The following is a 24,230-nucleotide window of genomic DNA, read 5'->3' on the forward strand; positions in this document are numbered from 1 at the left end:
TGCAGAGACCAGAAAAGCAGCCGCTTAGCTCCGCCTACCCTCTGGCAGACCAACCACACCAAAAAACACATTTGGGTTTTGATATTTTAACTGCCATTCTGTAACTATTGAAAGCAACATGGCAGCAACGAGAGACAGCAGCACCAACTCGGTGCACCTGCCTAATATTGTGTAGGTCCCCTTTTTGCTGCCAAAACAGCCCTGACCCATCGAGGCATGGACTCCACTAGACCTCTGAATGTGTGCTGAGGTATCTTGCACCAAGACGTTAGCAGCAGATCCTTTAAGTCCTGTAAGTTGCGAAGTGGGGCCTCCATGAATCAGACTTGTTTATCCAGCACATCCCATGAAGCTCGACTTTTTTGGAGGCCAATTCAACACCTTGAACTCGTTGTCGTGTTCCTCAAACCATTCCCAAACCAGTGTGGCAGGGCGCATTATCCTGCTGAAAGAGACCACTGCCATTAGGGAATACAGTTTTCATGAAGGGGTGTACTTGGTTTGCAAGAATCTGTAGGTAGGTGGTACGTGTCAAAATAACATACACATGAATGGCAGGACCTGAGGTTTCCCAGCAGAACGTTGCCCAAACCATCACACTGCCTCCGCCGGCTCGCCTTCTTCCCATAGTGCATCCTGGTCCCATGTCTTCCCCAGGTAAGTGCATACATGCACACAGCAATCCACATGATGGAAAAGAAAACATGATTCATCAGACCCGGCAAACTTCTTCCATTGCCCCCTGACAACCTCCTTGCAGCAGCAGAACAAACAGAAACATGAGGGGTAAAGCAAGAAAAGTGTCCACTAATTAATTAATCAAAGATCGTGTTGTTAAAGTGAAAATAAAACATGATAAATTGGTTTTGCCAAATATACCTTGGTGGTTGTTACTGCAGGGCGGTCTGTGTGTGGAAATCACTGAATGTCATCTTGTGATACATTTTCCTGGGACACCTGAACGTCTCAGCACTTTCCCCCTGTTATACCAAAAGGTTGAGAGTTCAATCCCTGCTACAGGCAGAGCCTCGCTTATTGGAGCACTGAAACCAATCAATGACTTCTGCTGTCAGTAATGTAACAGTCTTAGAGCTTCAAGCTTCAGTTTGGGGCAATTAAACTTTAGCTTGGAGTGCTGTTGGCTTAATACTTTACTGTGTTATAAGCAGAAGACTCTGAGTTCAATCCCCTCTAAGGGGAGTCTTCTTCTTGGCTGACAAACTCTTCCTGACAGAACTTTTCTGATAACTGAAGTTGGTCGATTTGACAAAACTTTCTACTTTCACTGATTTTAACAGATACTCCAGTAAATGCTGGTCTGGATTACTGAACTCGCTCACTGAGACATAAATTGCTTTCATGAGTACTACCCAGCTCACTAAGGTGTGTGATGTTTTCCTCCTCACATTCACTGCTCATCCAATATAAGATCATCAGTCTATTATCTTAGGGATTACACCACAGCTTTACGCCAGTGAAACAGCACACCATGAAGGTACTAATTGTGCACTACATTTTGACATATAGTTCATTGTGAATAGTAGGACAGAACGCAACTTGAGATACAGTGAGTATTATAGCCTTTTTACCAATTCATTCATCTAACGTTAGCTCAGCTTTTTAGCTAGCTTCACCCAATAACATATGCCAGTGACAGCTTCATATCAGCCACCTAAAAGTGTTAAAACAGTGGTTTTGTTCACAAGGGCCTTTGTCCACTAACAGCGTTTTTTGCCCCTATTTTCTATAGGAAACAGTTCAGTGTTTTCAGCGCTCTGTGTCCTCAGCCCAAAAACGCCCTCGACATCAACTGTTTGCTGTCGCCGCGCTCACAGCGCTCCCAGTTGAAAATAGTTTACCTTTTGGAACATCGCTGCGCAATGTCGCTTCTTCCTCACCGATCAATCAAAATCAAGAAGGGGCGGGACTTTCGATATCAATTTTGTCAACAACAATGGCGGAGGAGAAGCTAATCCTTTCGTTTTTCAAACACTTTCCAGGTGTAGAGCTGCTGTTGAAGCCAGGACATGATTCATTTCCATTGTTTTTAGGGGTTTTTTTTGTAAAAGCTCCTTGAATAAAAGCAAATATTAAACATACAGAGTAAATTAAAACTAGCAAGGGAAGCAAGTGCCTCCAGATAACTTTTGTAACCTAGCAACAGTAAGCCCCTATTGTTTCCTAAATGACAAAGAATATTAAATTGTAAATCTGACATTATCACTGTAATCTGCATGAGTCATTCAACAGTGGTATAGCAACATTAACTAAAGGGGTTGGGGCTCAGCACACGCTTCCAACAAGGTGTCGTAGGAATCAATGGGAAAATTGATAGACGATAAATAGTGATGTTGGCAGAGTTTTGCCTGTTCATGAGGCATTCTGATCTCATTACAAGCATGATGTAAATGGCTTCTATCTAACAGTGTGAGCATTTTCTGAAGTGAATCAGCTGTTCTGCAGCCTATATTTTTGGAGACACATCATCTGTGCGCCCTGGTTGGCTGGCATGAGTCCCGCTCGGTGCTACAGACAGCCAACACTTTCACACTGATGATGTGTCACTCTATTCTTCCTCTGCAAGTGAAGGACGATATGCTGATAAGTTAATTGCAGCCATTACATACCAATAGTCGGTGCACTCATACTGTCACCGTTTCTAAGTGAAGATAAAGCAGTCTTTGTTGTCTGACATTGAGACTGAACTTGACAAGCCTTCAAAAAGACATACAAATTAGCACACACACACACACACACACACACACACACACACACAGATACACACAGATGCACACAGGCAAACTTCAGTGCATCAGTCTAACTCCAAAGTAATCACAACCTGTATTTTTCTCACATCTGGGAAAATGGATTCAACTGAACTTTTCAGAGTCAGACTGATGGAAACTGTTCTGAATATCAAAAGAAACCCTTTCCTAATTTCCTCTCAGTGAAACTAACAAGTAACCTTTCTTCCTTCTATACAAATGTGAGAAGCCTCCTGTTTGTCTGTGACTTAAATACAGCCTCTCAGGTACATGAACAAGGTCAGAAGATGTCCTTAACTTGATGACCTTTAGAGTGTTGCATTTGCGGTTTCTCACCTCAAAACACAAGTATACCGTATGTCTTTAAGTATTGACTTGAAGCTAGGAAAACTTTGGAGATTCGATCCCCAGCTCAGCTACATGTCCAAGTGTCCTTGGGCAAGACAATGAAACCCAAATTGCTCCCGGTGGCGTAACCAACGGTGTGTGAATGTGATGACTGATTGACAGTTCATCAGTGTATGAATGTGTGTGTGAATGGGATGTAGTGTAAAGCGCTTTGAGTGGTTACTAGTCAAGACTAGAACAGGGCTATGTAAGTACAGTCCATTTACCATTGTTGTATAACATTTATACGACACACACAGTAGGGCTGTCAACAAATATTCTAAATTCAAAGATATAATCGAATTGTAATAACAAAAGGATATTCGGATATTAACATTAATATTCAATGTGAAACAACACTAGGTCAAAACCAAGAGCGCATCAGGTCAATGTGTGCTTTTGTGTTACAAGGACTGTCCTTATGAGGCCGATGATGACGTTATTAGAAAGCAGGTGCGCGCTGCGGACGTAGGTGAGGACAGCGGAGGAGCAGCCCCGTCTGCTCCCCGAACGAAGTAGAGCCGTACTGACAGAGTCGCATCTGTGGAGGTCCAATATGCTTCCTGATCCGCCATTGCGATGTCACAACTCTCTCTCTATGGCTCTGAAAGTCAGTCAGCTACTCAGTCAGTCAGTCAGTCAGTCAGCTACTCAGTCAGTCACATACAGACCCGTGTGTAGGGCTAACCCTGGCGGTCAGCAAAAAAATCAACAACTACCGTGGCTGTCTCGCGTGTTCTCGCGGCTGTCTCGCGTGTTCGCGTATGTCCTTGCATCCTTTGCAACTAAATTTGTCTCTCGTTGTATTGGTCTGCCCTCATGAACATATTGCACAAAAATAGATATTAAAATAGTTCAAACCCATGTTTTTTTTTAGAAGGAATAATCCAACATCATTTTTGACACCACTAACACACACCGACCTGGCCTGATTTCACGATCTGTGTTTTGGCCTTCCAAAGACATGTTTTAGTGTGGACAAGGGAAATGCAAATGATATAAGCTTCGCAAAATCAATCAATCAATCAATCACTCAAATTGTATTTGTATAGCACCAAATCAAAACAAAGTTATCTCAAGACACTTTACAAACAGACCGTACTCTTTTTTTCTATTATTTAGAGAGAGACCAACTTGAATCCACCATGAGCAGTACTTAGCGACATTTGGCACAATGGCAGAAAAACTTCCTTTAAACAGGCAGAAACCTCGAGCAGAACCAGACTCACGGTGAACAGCTGCCTCGACTGGATGGGATAGAAAGCTCAGCGGTTGTAATGTTAGCAAGATGACTTTGTCACAAATAAATAGGGAGTCATGTTTCGGTTTGTGCTAAAAAGATTAAACAGAGGATAAAGATATCGATGGACATAAGTAATGTGAATGAGAAGAATAAAAAATTGTGAGTTTGGCAGAGAACATTTGTTGAATGCGAAGTGAAAGAGTAACAAGTTGAAGAGATTTGTGTCATTGTGATGTAAAAATGAATGATTTCTTAGATGAAGCTCAGAGTGAACATGTCACATAACAAGGAAGGGCTGAATTACAGGTTTTCCTCGGCAGAGAGGATTCTCTTTTGTCTGTGTTCACATCTCCTACCCGTTCGCCTTAACAAAATGACTGTGACAGAACCTGAGCACTGCTCCAGGCAGCCATTTCTCTGTCATTCATTATGCATTGTCAGTGGAGGAAGCATGTTCTTTGTCCTGTTGTTTGTTATGGCTCAAAAGGAACGAAACAGACGCACACACGAGTAAAAAAAAATCCACAGTGTGTCAGCAGGTGGGTGGTGTCTGTGCTGGTTGCGTTTTGGCTCTTGGCCCAGGGCTTTATGACTGTTTCAGCCTGCCAGTGATGTAAGCCTCAGGTGGTTTCTAAAAGCTCTGTATACCACCTGAGGAGGAACAGTTAGAAGACATACGCACGCACACACACACATATGGAGTATGTTGCATCTGTTTCACTTCAGTAACAATAACAGAGAGAGAGAGGAAGAGATTTTCAGACAGCCTCTTCTCAGGTTAGGTTCAATTACAACTGTTTTCATCCACACAACATCTGTTTTTTCAGGTATCAGTTAAATGTTTTTTCTACATCATTGGTTTTGACAAAAACTGACCACTCTAATGTCTCCATGCAAGTAATGTCAAGCCAACCAGGAGCCAGATACATTAAACTGAGGGCCAAATTCACCAAAGGATCCAGAGGCTTTTCAGCCTTTAAAGTGATAATCTCGCAGATTTGTCTGTTAAGTCTCTATCTATCGCCGAATGAGGTAACACAATGGTGACAGAGCATATGGCCCACTGATGAAAGCCTTTGCATTTGCAGTATAACAGACTGGGTGTCTGTGGCGACTTCATAAGCGGCGCCCAGTTAGTGACGCGTTTTCCATCAGCCAGCAGTGGTTGGTCTGCCAGAGAGGGTAGGCGGAGCTAAGCGGCTGCTTTTTCGGCCTCTGCGTGAGACCGTGTTGCGAGTAAACAGTAATCTACTATGGCTGAACAAACAAAGAAAAGATCAATGACTACAGATACAACTTCAAAAAGAAGTGAAAATCCAAAGAAAAAGAAACAAGTTGGACGCTCAGATGAAGGCAAACAGTCTAACGAGGAGGAAAATCAAGAGTTACAACCGGAGTTAACCGTGGACATCAAACATGCAGCACTGTCTGGATATCTGAGAAGTGTGCTCCCGCAATTACCGTTTATCGCTACGGGTGCCGCCAAGGAGAACAAAACTGAGATCTTCAAAATTATATCTTTAAACCTCAAGAAATGAGACAAAAAGAAACAAGTAAGTAATTTTCAAAGCACATGGGTGCATATTATTACTAAATTTGGTAAAATGCACCCCTGCCCTGCAACTGCCCTGCCAAGCATATAGCATCTTAATTATGTTGAGCCAGTATTAAGATTAGTCAGTATTCATATTGGCTCCTTTTAATACAAATGAGTCTTATTGCAAAAAGTAGTCCCATTCAGAAACACAGGCGCTAATAACCACATGCAATAAGGGTTAAATTGTTAGTATTATCAGGGACTTGTTGGTACCTGAAGTGCAGTTAAGACGTCTCACACTTCCCAGTCATAATGGATATAATTCCACATTTGTCACCTAAAATATAAAACTGTCTGTAAGGAAAAAAAGTTGTTATAATATATATTATATATAATCAGGTGTTAAATACAGTCTGAGATTGTCCAAGACAACTTTATAGTTCCACACTTTTTCCAGATGTGGGGAGACGGTCCGGAGCTGTTAACCAGGACGGGGATTAGATTCAATTTATCTGGACGACCTGCTCTTGTTGGCTGACTAGAGGAAGGAAGCCAAGTTACAGACGAGGCAACTGGTATCACATCTGTCGAGTCTGGGCTTCTTAATGAACTGGGAAAAAAAGATGCCCCCCTCCCTTCCCAGTTCATCATCCACTGGGGATGGAGATGAACTTAGCAAATTTCCCTGAGCCACAAAAGTTTAGGGTTGTGTTTGGACTTGAATAACTTTCCTGAATCAGACCTTGAGAAGGGGCAGGTCGTGGTTGATGAGATCTCTCAGAATAGGTTGAAATCTACACCTGCTAAAAGGCTAATTATGTATGCAAATCAATTGGATCACATGTTTGCTAAAGTGTGATTTCACACACATTAGCTGTGAATGTTTATTCTCGTACATACATCTCTGACTCGTGATCGGATGATAAATGATGTGACAACATACATATCGCAGTCATGAATCTTTAACATCTGCACCTGTAGTTCATCAAACGAGCATCAATGATGAGGATGATGACATGATAATGATTTAATTTCTGTTGGAATGAGTTAACAAAGTGCTTCGTAAACACAAGCAGAAAAAAATGAACTCATAATGAAAAAGAAAACATATATATATTAAAGTCAATAAAGTCGAGAACACAAAAGCAATCTAAGTTTATAAATGTGCCTTGGGCAATCGACCACCCAACAGAATATTGCTCTATATTAGATTCCATTATTATTTTACTTCTCCTGGTCACAATCAGCCCGCTCTAAAAATGTTTTTACCCAGTGTGCAACAGTTATATAAATAAGTATGCACAAGATTTACCTCCTGTCATTGCATTACTTCTTTTTTGGCTAGCACTGAGGCTCAGGAAAATCCCTGAACAACTATCGCGTTTTCCTTTAGAGTGTCTTTGTCCCTGTTCTCTGGGTATAAAACAGTGCAGAGCAAGGACAACGTACTTGTTACAAATAGAGATTCTGTCGAGAAAAAAATGTCCACAAAACATCTCTTGCATATTTGTTCTCAATCTTCATTCCTGCCCCACGACTATGAGAACACTCTATCCTTTTAATGATACAATCTTGTGACTTTAACTGAACGCCACGGCCTTTTAAAGTTGCATCAAACACATCAATCACATCCAAACTCCCTGTGCGCACGTTTTCACATTCAAAGAAAAGGAGACACACATTCATTCACAAACTCACACATGCAGAGTGCTACTACTGACACTCAGAAGAGCCAAACAAACTTTAATTCTCCAGATTTTGGCAGCTGTGCCAGTCAGTCTTCCAGCATCGAGCTGTTGGATCAAATTGACACGGGTGCTAACTCGGAGCAGTGATTCCAGGCATGAATAACAACCAGCATCTCCGGTGCGCTCAGATACAATCTTTTGTTTACGATTCGCTCCCTTGGCACAACAGCCGTTGCATTATGGGATCAATTTGTATGTTTTTGGGAATGGGAAATTCTAAAAGAGGTGGAAAGTAAACAGCGGAAAAAACACAGGAAAGAGTGTTTGAAAAAACAGAACAACATAGCAGACATCGTGCTCCTGCCTCTAGTAATAAAGAGTCATTAATAATAAGCATATTTGTCAATGTAAGGGCCTCGGGGGACAGATGTAAGCACACGCAGCATAATTAAGAAGCGGCTGTGACTATTCATTACAGCGACGTGCCGTACTGTTGGTTGTTAGATGTTGCACCTCTTGTTTTACTTTGTACTGGCTGAGATGGTGTGTATTTGTTACGTGCTTAAATGTCCCCATGCAGTGTTTGTGTCCATGTTTGGAGAGGCCGAAGCTCCACTGAGTAAAGATGACAGGAGAGTTGGTGTTGGTGGATGAGGGGAGATTACAATCAGGGAACTAGATGTTTCTGTTGAGGACCTGATGGTATCTTAGAGACGTGAGATGTCACTTACAGGGACACAGGTTTTCAGTGCCTTGACAGACCTCTCTGTCACGCCTTTGAATGAAAGCAACAGCATGTAAGACTCAGTGGGCTCTATTGGCAGTAAAGGAATATCATCTTCATACATGAGCTAATGAGCTCTTATTATCAGAGGGAGCGAGTCCTCATTCATGGTTGATTTGGCGACCCCCTTGGACAGTGACGGGGCGATTCAATACTACAGTAAACAATTCTTTAGCAGCTTCTTTGTCTGTACACCGCAGCCACTTTGTTTACATGAAGAAGTCAGTCGATAATGACTATTACATTGTGCTTCCTGTGATTGCTTCACAATAAAAGTCTGTTTTTCGCAAGTGAAGCAGAGGTAGAAGGAAATTAGCAGGTTAACTCCACACAACTTAAATGAGACACTGATCTTATACAGATGTTGCAAAGAAAAGAAGCGTGTGTTGGATTACATGAGCAGAGTCTGTACTGTTGTGCAAACCATTCCGTTCTAATGCTAATGTTTGGAAGAACATAATTTCCCTGCTGAATAGAATCTTTGATTTTAGAGTTTATGCTCGACTTTTTTTTGATGGCCAAGCGTGCCAAGTGTGCCAAGCATTCGCACCGACATGTAAACATTATGGCGTTACAGTAACAGTGAGAGATGTTCCAAGGGAAATAAGAGCAAATACACATTTGAAAGCTCATTGCTAGCGAAACTAAATGATCCCACGTTTTTATTTTGTTTAAAGTTATATATTGCTCGCATATCGCGGGATTGATCCACACACTGGATCTGGATTCACTTCTGATTCATATTCAACCGTCTTTGTTTGCTAATGCTAACCTAGTCAAGTTAGTAAGCGTCTTAACTTGGAGCATAAACGAAGGAGTCTTTGTTGATATTCGATGGATTAAGCTGCGAGTGCATGATGCATGTCCGACATCCCTCCTCTCGAGTTTTTGGATAAGGAAAAGCTAATAACTTTGAGGAAATCTGCTGTTGGCCTTCACGTCATCTGGAAGCTTGACAGGCCTCCTGTGCCTAGTTACGGTTGCTAGATTGTCACTTATGTCACTTTTGTATACCAGTTGAATATTTCCCTTATTTAATTTAATTTGATTTTAATCTATTCCTATTTCTATTTGTACTTGCCTTATTGCTACTTGCTTCTTGCTTGTCTTTGTGCTGTTGAAACAACCGAATTTCCCCTCTGTGGATCAATAGAGTACTATCTCATCTTATCCTACCTTAACGTAGGATTGGACATTGGCCGTTGAAGGGAGGGGCTTTGCATTTCATTTCAGTTGAATATAAATAACTTTAAAATAAGATACATGAAGAAGTCAAAAATAGCTTCGTCGGTCCAAATTGGCGTTTGTCAAATTGCCGTTTCGGTCAGTTTGCAGCGAGGCTTCACTGAACAGAACTGCTCCGCTGCTTTTGCAAAGTTGAAGCCATTGAGACAACTTGCACGTTATGAACCTTGTTCCTCAGTGAGGCGGCTTCTCCGGGCTGTTTTTATCCGGTTCTGGAGCGAGGAGCCACGCTCTGCAGCCACACTCCACGCAGGAATGGTGCTGGCAATCTCTGCCAGCTTTGATCAGTCGGAGTAGATTTCCTCGAAATCCTGAATGATAGTTTCACAGGCCGTGAGGAAATTTCAACCCGTCAAGCGCACACATACCAGCTAATGTAAACCCTGAGTGAGATATATGATGTCAACTCACAAGGTAACGTGCCTCACCTTTTAAAGCTAGCCCCTGGAAGTGCATAAAAAAAACATTTGATTGATCTGTCTCCTCATTCAAGCAGAGCATTTAATCCATTCATGTCCTGAGGTCATCATGCACACTCAAACCACTCAAGTAAGTTATTTTATAAGACAAACTCTGAGACTTTATGCTGCTGCTATGAGTAGTTTACTCATATCTACCATTGAGACCAGAACATCCTCTGCTGCTGTTATTTACATCCTGATTTTCATGCTATTTTCTGCCATGTGTCTTAGGTGCTATATCGCATAACTAAGTGATATGTGTGTGTAATGTAACTAATATGGCATTCTGTTCTTACAGGCAACAGCTGCATATTCATTCATTGGTGACAAAGTCCTTCAATATATGCATGTGTGACTGATCTGTTGTTCCGGAGGCTGTTTGCTAATGTGAGGACGCGAGTGAAAATTATACAAGCAGGGTTTTAGAAAAGACGCATTGTTGGAAAAGAATAAACTGAATGAGTGATTATTTATAAAAAGAAACACAAAAATATCATGTGTATCAAGTTACACGTCGGTGTGAATGCTCCTCTTTTCAGAACTTTGAAGCTAAATTGCGGCGCTGTTTTGGGTTTTTGTTTGATGTCTAACATGGAGTGTGAGCGCGGAGCTGACATTGCTTTATTTTGAACGCAGATGGATATTTTTCTGTCTCATTTTGCCAAATTCAATCTTCTCTGCTTTGATGTCTAAAATTGCTAATTTTGTTCCATAAAAGCAAATAATGTGGTCTACGCAGAGAATCAGACAGCAACAGTTTATGAGAGAAAAATACATCTTTGCAGAGATGATTCACACACTGGAGGAACAATTTGTATTCAATTATGCAAATTACCTAAATGTTCAGCTGTAATATGTTGCCATTGATATATACAGTGTGTATAGGACAAATGAGGACAGTATGAAGACTTTCTCTCAGGAGAAAAGTGCTGTACTTAAAGCACTTAATGCGACCAGCGGGGGATCAATAAAGAATAAGAACAACTTTAATATTCCCTTAGATTTTATTAAAGTGGGCCACTTCTAACCCTTTGCATTTTAATGACTTTTGAGGAATGTCTTTCTCCTCTCAAAAAGCACTCTTTTGGCTTAAATTTATATTTCAAAGTAATATACACATACAGCAGAAAGTGTAGATTTTTAAGATAATAAATGTGGTTGATTTAGGCTCAGTTTGTCCCCCGCTTTTGACGATGAGATGCAAGAGACAAATAAAGAGACAATAGACTAGTCGTGGTAAATGTACTTTGAAATAAAAGAAGCTAATTTAATGCAGACGAAACATAAGTTACAGCTGAATGAAACTTGTGCTGCTTTAGACTTTGACATTGTAAGTTAAACTAGACACAGCTGAAGTTGAGAAAGCAAAGAGCAAAGAACGGTCATGCTACACCTGCAGTAAGTTTTTGGCCACTTGGGTGCTGTGGGGTCGAGCTGCGAAAGGTGAACGCAACCTCGACATATCCTCTGCCTTCAAGTTCATCTGGTGGACTTGTTGACAAGCTGTTGCTGCTTTGCATGTCCAGCGGTTACTGAACAACATTATCATGTCATATGGAGTCATTTTGGGCCCCAGCAGAAAGCTATTTTAAAAAAGCACTATAAACCAACTGTGCAAGACCTCCTCAGCACATAACTGCAGACAGACACTGCTAGAGACGAATTTACTAGCTGAAGAGTCTCTTTGTTAAAGGATTTATTACAGACTAAATACTGAGCCAAAAGAGTGAATACTGGACATTTATCTTCTGGACACAAAAATGACTGTAATGAATGATAACTTTGCTCCATAACTGCTTGCTCACTAGTTTGCAATATGAACTTAAAAGACGATGCGTAATGATTCTGCTGCCCCTAAATGCTAAAAAAAAATCAGTAATTGCAGATTTAAAGCTTAAAGATTTAAAAATTTGCTATATAAGAAAAGGTACTGCGATAATATCATAAAGGGATGCATAATATATATTTGACAGATAATTTATCAGCCTGATATTACCTTGAGGCTCCTGTGAGGAACTTCCGGTGGTTTTGGCGCCCCCTGTGGACAAAGCCGTACCTCTTATCTCTTTGCTGATTTTGTTCTGTACATGCCTAAGTGGTGGTTTTTAACTAAATCTCATCCTGCTTTCTTTAACAGTCATATGTATCACTTACTTAAAATTTTTACCCTGGAAAATGTAAACAAAGGCAGCAGGCAGTTAATCGCTTCGTCTGACACCTACCCCCCCGCCAGCGGTTTTAGGCATTAAAAATAACCATATAGAAATAATCAATCTTGTCGCTGATGGTCTGGTTTGCTTTTGTAGCTCATATAGAGGCTTCAGAATTAATTTCAGCCTGTTTCATAACCAGTGAAAAACTCCTCACAGGAGCTTTAACACAGATACATCCGTATACATCTGCACTGGCTCACGTGTTGTTTGATACCCACCTATATGATCATTCATATTAAAAAGAAAGTCCAGCTGTCACATTATTTTTCCTGCAGAGCCTGGTCTGACTTATCGGTTACCATTATTATGCAAGTTATTGCAATATGCAACACATGTTCAACAAGGCTTCCTAGAGCTATGAATCTGTAATCACTACATCTTAGCCTTTCTGGCAACCAGGTGTGCAGAAACTAAAGGTTATGAACTTCTTCTGAAAGAGGAAAAATGATCTTATCTGCAGCCACTTCAAGAAGCAGGTAACTTAAGGTTAACTGTATGGCCAAAAAAATCATATTGTGCACTCATATATCTCGACTTTAAATTGTTTTTTTTCTACCTGAACGAATGCAGGAGTCGCTTCCAACAAACCAGACAAAAATGTATAGTGTTCCCAGACGCTACAGACAGTGGCTGCTAGCTTTAATCCAACTATGAAGATACTTTACAAATCTAAAGTGCAGTGAAACAAAGGTGATACTCATTAAATGCACCAATGCATTATCATTTCCCCTCTCAGCCTCACTGCTTTGTAGGTATATAGAAGAGAGGGAAACATTCCAGCCGACTTCATTAAGTTTCATTTTCCATTTTATCTCTCCTGAAGTGGACCATTAAGCCGGTGCGCGAGGGTAACTGATCAGCCAATCTGCCTGTGATTTATGTGGCAGGGAAACTGAGGACTTAACTGAGCCTCCGAACACATTGATTACTGACATGGTTAATTGGCTAAACCCACTGGTACATTGAGACGGGCTTATTGGAAATGTCAAATCAAGCGGCTCATTTGCATTCATGATGTATGGTGTCTATTCCAGCTTCTGCCTGGGCAGCACAAACCGACACACACAGCAGGAAGGGCCTGGGATCTCTGCCTTGAATTTGCAACTGACCATCTGGCCTTTCCAGGACATTGGCGCCTGTTGGATCTGTTCTTTTTTCCCCATTAGCATCCACATGTCTGTATTGGATGCACTTAGCTGACATGCTGAATAGTGTATGAGAGCTTGGATAACTCTTGATGTGAGTGAGATGTAATTCAGCTGAGGGTTTGAGTACAGATCCAGCCTTGAAAGAAAATGTCATTGATTGAACGGTGTTGACAAAACGGAAAAGATGTGCTTTCTTCCCGTGTGTGTGTGTGCGTGTGTTTTAGAGATCAGAACGGTAGCTGAGACAATTTTGCCACATAAAACTGTAAGGTGTGAGCAGATGAAAGCAGCATGAAATTGAAAAATGTAGATGTAAGCAGATGGAGGAAGGGACATTACTTGAGGAAAAACAATTGGTATGTTTGAATAATGGGATTCTCGTCTTATTGTGAGTCATGCTTAGGAATATGTTGCCGGAATAACCTGTGAACACAAATGTTCTAGAGAGACGAGACCTGAGTAGAAATGTAATTTTCTGGCTTAAATGGACACACGCAGGGTTTAACGTCATGTAAAATAACATGTAAACATTCTGTGAGAAACGAGCATGAATGCAGCGTGGGGCTACAAACAAAGCATCTCTTTTCTGCAGTATTTCCGGCAGCAGAAAAAGTAAACCGCAGGGAGTGCAACCGAACAAAGGCTGAAAGAAAGAGTGACAGCTTTATTCAAAATTCACCACCTCCATCGCCAACACCTTCAGCAAGCGTCTGTTTTTATGTGCCTCATGAGCTCTCTGACACAAACATCTGCTAAATGTCTACATTTGTACACCTGGAGTGAAATATTGATGCATATAATTATGTTTTTGTATTGCTGCGTGTTGTAAAGACCTGCTTCCCGTCAGATTTCTATAGAGTTTGTTTTTGAAGTACAAATCCTTTTGATTCCTGCGACCTCGTCACCAACAAATTACATTTATACAGCTAAGTTTCAACAGCGCGCGTGTATTAAATGACACATGGTGCCAGCTGGTTCATCTTCTATTTACCTGAAAAGGAAATGGTCCAATCCATTCAAATATAAAAACAATAAAAACACATTAAAGCACAAAGAGGCGCCGGTTTAGCTCAGCTGCTAAATTGCACGACCCATGTACCGAGGCTGCAGTCCTCGATGCAGCAGCCCAGAGTTTAACTCCCACCCTCGGCCCTGTCGTGTGTGGACCCCACTCTCTCTTCGTCGTTTCCGACACTATCCACCGTCCTCTCTCTAAATAAAGGCATAAAAGGCAAAGAAATATATATATTTTTAAAAACACGAAGACCAATTTAAAGGCAACAGGACACTGAAATGTGTGTGTGGCCCCGTGTCCACATAGCGCCTTTTTCTGGCAGAAAAGCACTGGCAGGGCGCTGGGATGAGGCGCTTGTGTGGTGAGAGAAAAAACGCTGCACGCAGGTTTTGTTTCTATGACAACAATATGTTTAACTTACTACACATCTGATTGGTTGCCTGAAAAAAGGGGCGGGGACGACACCAGTGCTTTCTGAAAAGTTCAGTGATTTTCAACTCGAAGCGCTCGGAGTGGCTGCGCAAAAAAGTACGGCTGTAACGATTCACATTAGTCACGATTCGATACGAACCCCGATACTGGGTTCACGATACAATTTTCGCATATTCATAAAGAAATATAATTTGAAATAATCCTTTTGGATTTTTAGATTGTACAGTTTATTTATTGTGATTAAAAAAAAACAAACAGGAAATTAAAGTCTATATGATAAATGCAGTGTACAATAATGCTCATATATACAATTAACAAGAAAAAGTATGTCTTATTGGACTATTTGGGTTTTAAGTGTAGTTATCTTCAAACAAAATAAATCCCCCCTCCCTACTTTTACCACTCTTGGGCCACCAGCTCAGACACCTGCATAACCGTAGAGAGAGTTCAGGTGGAGCGACACGTTTCTTTATAAATACAAACAGACCTGTGGGCGGCAGTCATGTTATTTATACAGCTTTTCATCTACCGTTTCTAGTGCTGTTCAAATGTATTATTAATCAGCATTAGGAGCCTGGTGACAGTAACTTTTGGAAACGAAGGCTCAAGTCTCCTATAATAATGACATCAGTAGGAAAGTGGCGCCTCATTTAAGACAAAAGAGTCTGAATCCTAGCCTTGTGCCTTTCTATGCTGATTAATTGTTTTGATACTTCCTCAGTGTTTATATAGCAGGTAGGCCTGCTTTCTAGTAAACAAAAGACCTGATAAAGATCTTCATTTCAACAACCTTCACCTTTAAATTCACCTTTCCTGCTCACGCCACTTACCCGAAGCACTTATCCTGAAAAAGCACACCTCCTCTTTTACTGGCTGTTACATTGGAACATTGAGACAGTGTTCAATAAACTGACGTGGCACTTCATCGGCTAAGTCATGGTTCTTTCACTCGGTAATGCTCCCCGGTTTTTTTTTTGTACGCGACACACACCGATTATTCATGTTCTCCGGCTCTCTCAATGGACTTGACTCATGCGGTAGAAGTAAAGCTACTCCAGACAAGGTCCGTCAGTGAATAAGCGAGTGTGGTTTAGCATTTGTATGAGTCTGCCACTCAGTATTTGAATATAATGCATACTTATTCAGCATGCATTCACAATGCAGTGTTTCATAACTTACAGTCTGAGAAACGTTAGGAAGAATACCTCGAGCAATTCAGCCTCGAGGACGTTCAGAACAAAGCAGCAATTATTGGAATCTACAGGCCAGGAAGAGACTGGATGGGAACAAAGCATGTTGTCCACTGTCAGGGAATCATGCAAAGTTATGGTCAGCTTAATAGAGATTCTGTGAAAAGACATAAAAACCACAAAGTCATGAGTATTCATCCTCTGGGGACCATGAATATCTGAAGAAAGAAAAGCATTACAATCCATCCCATTGTCGAGAATACTTTTGTCTAAAGCCTGGACCAAAGAGGTGGAGAGACCGTCACTAGAGCTAGCAAAAGGCTTAAACCATAAAATGCTGTCCTAAGAAACATAGAGAATAGGGGAAAAAATATCGATACCGCAATATATCGTAACAAATATTACAAATATTTGGTACTCTAAACAGATTTCCCTGCGATTTTGACCCACTGCATCTGTACTTCATGCCTCCTCGCAGTGGCGCTTATGACATGAATGAGGTTAACGTGAACAGAAATGAACTGGCTGCAAAAGAAGTTAATCAGATACCGTGATGTATCATTATTGTACGATACATCATGATATACATTGTCTTGCAATATATCAATTATCCCAGAATCGCTGTATCGTGATAAAGTCGTTATCGTGGGCCACGTATCATACCTTGAGCCGCCCTGCCATTTCCACCCCTGACTGAGAACATTTTTTTGTTTGTTCGAGCGGAGGTGCTGTTATACTGAATATCAGCATGGTTGTGATTTTAAGATAATCGCAGCTGTGCTCATATTTAGTACAATAGCGCAACATCCAGTGTGATATTACTTTTAACAAGTTCTACAAGTGGCACATAAGATTGAACAGTAAAAACAACAACATGTTACTGTTATTTGTTTATTTAATCATTTGTTTGGTTTCATCTATACGACTAGTCCGGGAACTTGACGGGAACCGGGTTGTTGCCGAGCGAAACATACTTGCTACTTTGTGTATGTCTACATGTTACCACATAACAGCTTGTTGTTGTTTACTTTGTAGACGGTTGCTTTGGTGGCCTGTGAGATTCAGATGTACCAGATTGATCAATCAAAACAAAGTCTGTCTATTGTAATGTTAATGAAGTTAAAAGTGAGTGCTCATGTTAAAAGTTAGGGTTTATTTAATGCCACTTATCCAAACTAATTACTTGGTTGGAAGTGAACAGTCGCACACAATGTCTTAGAATCAACTTCATCCATTAAAATTTCACAAGTTTGTATGATTGGAGTGCCAAAATTAAACACAATCTCACCTCCTCATTGTCACCTTTTCAGAATAACACAGAAACACTTCATGGCATGTTAACTTGATGCTCATTAATCCTGTACAATTGTTCTTATTTTCGCTCCTTAAAAAGTTCCTCTTCACTCTCTTCCTTCTCATTCCCCATATTTGTGCCTGACTTTTCAGCTTGCTTCTACCATATTCCTTGTTTCCTGTCTCATCGCATAACGTTAAATCTCTCTGCTCTGTGTCTGATTTTCTCGCACAGCTCTGTTAGAGGTTATTCTGGCCGGCAGAGACTGCTTGGTGGCTGGAGACTCGTGCTCGAGTGATGAGACCTGCAGTCCACGTCTGCGGACTTTGCGTCAGTGTGTGGCGGGCAATGGCAGCGTGAAGCTGGGCCCCGGTGCCAGGAGCCAGTGTGCCAACGCAGTGTCAGCCCTACTGTCCAGCCCCTTACACGGCTGCCAGTGTAAACGAGGCATGAAGAAGGAGAAGAACTGTCTCAGCATCTACTGGAGTCTTCATCAGTCCATCATACATGGTCTGTTTCAACAGCTGCATGAGCTTGAATTATTCATCAAATCGTACATATATTTTTATGTAGACAGTTGGTGAATTGTACAACATTCAAGCCAATGTTTCTACCTGTGTCAATTATTCTTTCAGGGCTCAACCTGGTGGAGAGTTATCCCTATGAGACAGTGCAGAGGGATTACGACTACGTCCGCTTGGCCTCTATTACAGCTGGCAAGTTCACTGACCTTCATTAACTTTCACCTTATTTAAAACATTTTTACCCTTTGAAGATGTTTTGTTCTCGCACAAGTACACGAGTTGACAGATTTTTCCCTGGAAGCATGCCCAAAACAAGCCGAGGTCCCTTCTGTTGCGAACACAAGTTTTACCTTTCATCTGAAAACAACTCCAGCATCCAGCTCGACATTTTCATCCTCGAATTCTAAGACGGCAACTTTGATCATTTTCCAGGATCAGTGTAAACAACATAATCCATGACTGTCAATGAACACTAATCCAGGCATTGTTCCTTACAGCCTCGGGATCAAAGAAATGTGCAATCTGATGGAGTTGATTAAAACAAGCCAAAAGTCTGAAGCGAAGATTATATTTTGTGTTATGTAAAATAAAAAACTATGTAAAAAAACACACTGTACTCAGTGATATAGCACATTGTAAGACATGTAAGAGCATTTCCATCATTACATTTTAAATAATATACTCCAAAAATAAGAAAGTACATAAGATAAGATAAGATAAGATAAGATAAGCCTTTATTTGTCCATATAAGTTTAAGTTGGACATCCTAATGCTGGACACGTTAGGCCTGCGCCGTGTCTGCGCCCAAGAAGCTAGATTCGCGTAATCACACAATAAAAGTTAAAAGTGTTCTTTTTCTTCAAGATTTCAGTGTGTTGATGTTATGAAATCGGAAAAAAACAGGAGTCTACTTTGTGTTTTATTTTGAAATGACCGGATGCTGTATGCTGCTTTCGTGTGTGACTTCCTGTTCAGAACGATCTGCTCTGTTCAGCTTGACGCGTGCTTGAAGCGCCCTCCGTCAACAATAGACTTGGCGCGTATCTTTAGCGGAGCAGAGCGGAGAGACGCTTCTGGGACGTGCCAGAGACGGACCGCGACACGTGCTGTGGAATCACAAGCATTGACTTGAATGGGCGCAATCGACTCCGGAGGGTGCTAAGGGCGCGGCCACAGGAAACACAATATGGGGGAGCAGAGAGACTCTTTAGCACCAAGTATAGCTCGAAAAAAGTCCAAAGCTAAATAAAAAGTTTTTGTTGTCTTCTGCAACTGAATTTACAACCGAATGTTTCAATAGCCGCCTCACAGAAGGAGAAAACACTTGGACCCTTGACAACAAGAAGTTAACTATTTTGCTGGACATCCCGCGGTCCGACACCAATTACTGTCCTCCCTCCCAAAAAACAATCTTCTTGTTTGTATTTGTATTATACATTTAGTTGATGTAAATTTAAAATGTCTGTAGAAATCAAGTTTCAAAAAGATTTTTTTGTTAGGTATTTTTAGTTTCACTTATCACATAAAAACATTTTTCAGTTTGTACACAAGCTCAAAATAAAAAAGGATTACTTCATTTTATAAAGGAAACACAAGAGAACAAATATTCAACATGCTCTTGTCTGAAAACTGAATTAAAAAATCATATTCATTCATAATTTGACTTCAATCTTATTCCCTTAAAAAAAGGTGAACAAATCGTATTGTGAACCCAGAATCATGAATTGTATCGTGAGTTAAGTGTAGCGTTAAATCCCTACCTAAGAGTTTTATTTGCTGCACAATTAAAAAAATCCATCATTACACAACACATATCATCAAATCACACAAACCTAATGACAACTGACGACACATCCCTGACACAAACAGCCCCAAGAGGTCTGCTGGTTGCTCTTTTCCAGGCAGCAGGTTCATTCAGAAGCTGCCACGCCGAGGACCATGTTTCACTCTCAGACATGACTAGTCAGAGCGTCAGACCTGTTAGAAGGATAGGAGTTGGATGTTTATGTTGCATCTCATCTAAAACTATTATGACTCTAGTTAAACTTGTCTTTGGATGTGGACATCAAATATTTTATGCATTCTGGCTCTCACTTAAATCAGTGTCTGTATTGCTTTCTCGTGCTCTCATGCATTACTCAGTTAATAACACAGCTGTCACTAATGCTAGTGGACAATGCTATCATCAGGGCACAAAAAAGATCCATCTGTAGCATTCAAAGCAATGTATTCCAGCCTAAATAATCAATAATTGGAGACATGAACTGCAGCAACACACATTCAAGCCTGATTGAACCTTTGTTAGGAGGCTTTCAGACGGCTATCACATAAAAAAAAAAAATAGAACTATTTCACATAATAGCCCACATATGACCGGGCGCTTAAACTAACCTTGAAATAAAAAATGGAGCCATAGCCATAGTAACGTGGTATTGACGCACGTCTGACAAGAAGTGAGGGACAGTGAGGGATTGGCTGCAGACAGTGGGCAGACGTCACTCTACTGGTACTTAAGATTGGAGAAATAAAGTGATCACTAGACGGAAATTGTAGGATCTCTGACATGTTTCAATAATATTAGAAGTTCAATTTAGCGTTCATTTGCAGACTTGTGTTTTATTTGACCAGTATGAGCTTCAGCTATTATTTTGCAGAAGCTCCCAGAAAACAAATGTCCACTTCAGAAACATAAAATGGTTGAAAATGTGAAGGACAGCATCGTTTCAGTGCAGCTTCCTCCTTGTAGCTGAACAACTTTCTCAATGTTTAAACCTCAAGACAACACATGAGCAAAGCCACATATGCTCTTAATCACACCTTTTCACTTTTTTGTTGTTACTGTTTCACTGATATCCACTTGATATCTCTGACCTTACTTCCCTCCACAGACTCTGATGTTGGCATGACAACTGTGAATCGCTGCCTCGATGCCGCTAAGGCCTGCAACGTGGACGACTTGTGCCAGAAGCTCCGCACGGAATACGTCTCGGCCTGCATCAAACCCACCGCCAAGTCGGGCCTGTGCAACCGGCCCAAGTGCAACAAGGCCCTGCGCAGGTTCTTTGACCGCGTCCCCGCCGACTACACGCACGAGCTGCTCTTCTGCCCGTGCACGGACACGGCCTGCGCAGAGCGCCGCAGGCAGACTATTGTTCCCAGCTGCTCTTATGAAAGCGGGGAGAAACCCAACTGCATCACACAGATGAGGATCTGCAATGCAGACTATGTGTGCAGGTGAGTGCGGAGCTTAATGCAAACTTTTAATTGGTTCCCATTTATTTCAGTGTAGGCCCTTCTTTCAGTTCTTATATTAAAGTTATATTTCACATAGATATGGTCTCATATGGGTACAATAACATATTGCTATAATATGGTCTTGTGTTTTTTCTGTGCTTAATGATCCACCTCTTTTCTCAAGGTATACCACAACCACAAAGCCAATGTTTCATCATTCCCAGCTTGTTTCAAGTATTCCTTGGATATAGATTCTGGATACACTCACCTTACATATTTTGGTCAGAGTTGTTCAGTATTATGTCTCTTTGAAACCAAATAAACAGCCACTCAATCAACAAAATGGCCCGCTGTTTTACCCTAAAGCTTTCTACCACCATTGGTTAGAACACCCCAGAGAGCCTGTTGGAATAACACATTAAATATTTAGCGCAGATAAAGAGCCAGATGGATCAGAGTTATCGCTCATTGCTATCTCTGGTCATGGCCATTATTTTTCACAGCCCCATTACACTCAGAGGGCTTTACTAATGATCCCAGGTCTGGGGGATGAAATATATTACTCTTTCTATCACTTTCACATTACAGTCCAACGCTTTCACTCTTCACCACTGGCAACAATATTTCTTAATGTCAGAGGGGAAACTCTTAATTAAATGAAAAGTTCTATTAGATAATATGTAGAACAAAGAACCAGCAAACTTTTACAGAACACAAAAGCAGGGATCTATCATGTTTTTGCTAACCGGTGATCGTTGTTTCTGTAGGTCTCGCCTGGCACAGTTCCAGTACGATTGCGAACCCTCCGAAACGTCCGCCAACGGCTGCAAGCATGGGAACTATGGAGCCTGTCTCCTCGCCTACACAGGGCTCATAGGTAGGTGCACACCTGAGAGAAAACAAACAAAGAGGAGACGGAAGAATGAAATAAAATGAAGTGGTGGAGAAGTAAAGAGGCAGAATGTGAGGGAATATATGTGAGCCATATGCTGTTTTAGAGAAGAGAAAGCTGTGCAGCAACAGAAAGGCAGGAATGAGTAAAAGCTGGCTAGAGGCTGAATTAATAAATACAGAACAGGTAAAAATGTGAGTGGGAGAATAAAATGAAACTCCACGATCCAAACGAAAAGACAAAAGTTCACGATAAAGCATAAAAATCTTTCATTACAGAAAAACAGAGGCTCTTTGCAGAATGTTTAATTTGTTTTATAACAGTCCGTAAAAGAAGAAGAACAGCCACTTCTTTTCCACACACTGCGGAGAGGACCTAATGCATTTCAAGAACCTCAAATGGTGCCCCTCAGCACAAACACACACTTGGCATTTTCATTCCTGTCTTGTATTTATTAAAGCACTTGAAATCCTACCTCCACTATGATGGGAGGAAAAACAGCCACAGAAAAAAAAGGCTTCAATGCCTTTTTGTGACCTCAAAGAGAGAAAAGTGGAGGATTTCTGAGTATCTCACTAACCTATCACATAAGCCAGTGGACAGCTAGTCTAGCTAATAACACACGGTTATTATCAGCCCTCTGCAAAAGGTCAGCATATAGGAAATGCATCATCCGTCCATTAATGTTTCAGATAATAAAGCACTATGCATACAGTGTAACAGCTCAAAGGAGAATGAATATTTTATACTGATTGAGGCCTGGTGCGGTCTCTCTGCAGGAAGTACGATCACTCCCAACTACGTCGACAACTCCACGTCCAGCGTGGCTCCGTGGTGCTCCTGCTCGGCCAGCGGGAGCCGCAGAGAAGACTGCGATACCTTCCTGGGATACTTCACTGACAACATCTGTCTCCGTGAGTGCCACTCTATCCACAATCGTGGAATGTACTGACTCAGGGTGTGGGTTAGGGGTTGTGTTTGTAGAAAGGGATTATTAACAAAAGTGACGTTTTGTTCTGTTTAACAAATGTGTTGCAGTTTAAAGGAAAGAGCTGATTTTTTCGGTGGTTGGGCAACTTCCCCCCCCCCCCCCCCCAGAATACATTTAGGTCCGTTTCTGGTCGCTGACGATTTAAAGCAACAGATCTCTTCACAGGAGAAAAAGAAGAGTACTGAGATACTTGAAGTTTCAAAATGTACAATAAATTACAGTTTCTATTCAGCTCCAAGGACACAAACTGCATCATCAGACTGCAACGATGAGCAGCTTGTCTAAGATCAGAGTTGCAGTAGTTTTCATTTTCCAATATCAGCATTGAAGTTCAAACTGCATAGGTGTTACACGCAAAATATTAAAGGTGGGACAAAATATCAATATTGCAATATATCGCTGTCCCGACTGGTGCGATTCAATTATCGTATCGCTGGCGCCAAATATCAATTTTCTTTTTTTTTTCTTTTTTATTACGGCGCTCTAAACAGATCAATCACATGAATTTTGCACTTTACCTTTTTAGGGGCATTTTGTATTCTTCAGTTAATCAGATATTGGGATGTGTCTTTATATGATTGTCTTGCAATATATCAATTATCGCAGATATTATCGTTATTGTGGGCCACGTATCGTGTTGTGAGTTACCCTGGAATTCCCACCCCGACTAAATATGTAGACTTGCTTTCTAAGTGAGAGTTAGATGGAAAGAAAGATGTCACTCACATATCTCTCTCACATAATAAATGTAAGGCTAAGCCATACTGCAGATGTGATGTATAATGTTGTGTGTTTGTACTGTGATGAAATGTGCCAAGTTGTGTTGTCACGGTCCCACATTTTCCCTACCCTAGGAGGAATAGCTTTCGCTATGCTAAAGCTAATGGGCATCTAAATAAACAAACAAATCGGGTTAGCTTAGCTTCGCATAAAGAGTGGAAACAGAAGGGAAAACCTAGCCTGGCTCAGTCCAACTAAAATCCAACCACTAGCTATCCTGACAATCACTAATCAACATGATGCGTCTCATGGGTTTCATTCATAGCACCCTTTAAATCTAAAGAAGTGTAAGTGGCAGTTTATAGGCAGTCATGTGAAAGATCCTCGCTACAGAGCAGTAAAGAAAAAGGTCTATTCCTACAAGCATAATTTTGCATCAGATTTGGAAAAAAAAAAAATCACTCCCA

The 24,230-nt window shown here is 41.1% G+C and overlaps 1 protein-coding gene across 1 annotated transcript in view; it reads left to right on the forward strand.

Annotated features, from left to right (window-relative positions):
- Nucleotides 1-551: 551 nt before the first annotated feature.
- gfra4b (GDNF family receptor alpha 4b) overlaps nucleotides 552-24,230 on the forward strand; it is a 28,759-nt gene continuing 5,080 nt past the window's right edge. The window contains exons 1-7 of the mRNA XM_069670325.1: nucleotides 552-657; nucleotides 12,113-12,193; nucleotides 17,637-17,912; nucleotides 18,038-18,118; nucleotides 20,815-21,160; nucleotides 21,928-22,037; nucleotides 22,832-22,966. Coding sequence (XP_069526426.1) covers nucleotides 552-657; nucleotides 12,113-12,193; nucleotides 17,637-17,912; nucleotides 18,038-18,118; nucleotides 20,815-21,160; nucleotides 21,928-22,037; nucleotides 22,832-22,966 — 1,135 coding nt within the window. The remainder of the gene's footprint in view (nucleotides 658-12,112; nucleotides 12,194-17,636; nucleotides 17,913-18,037; nucleotides 18,119-20,814; nucleotides 21,161-21,927; nucleotides 22,038-22,831; nucleotides 22,967-24,230) is intronic.

Source organism: Semicossyphus pulcher, unplaced genomic scaffold (assembly GCF_022749685.1).
Source record: "Semicossyphus pulcher isolate SPU_LCO1_2020_fin unplaced genomic scaffold, fSemPul1.0.p SCAF_2, whole genome shotgun sequence".
In the NCBI taxonomy this organism is placed as follows: Eukaryota; Metazoa; Chordata; class Actinopteri; order Labriformes; family Labridae; genus Semicossyphus; species Semicossyphus pulcher.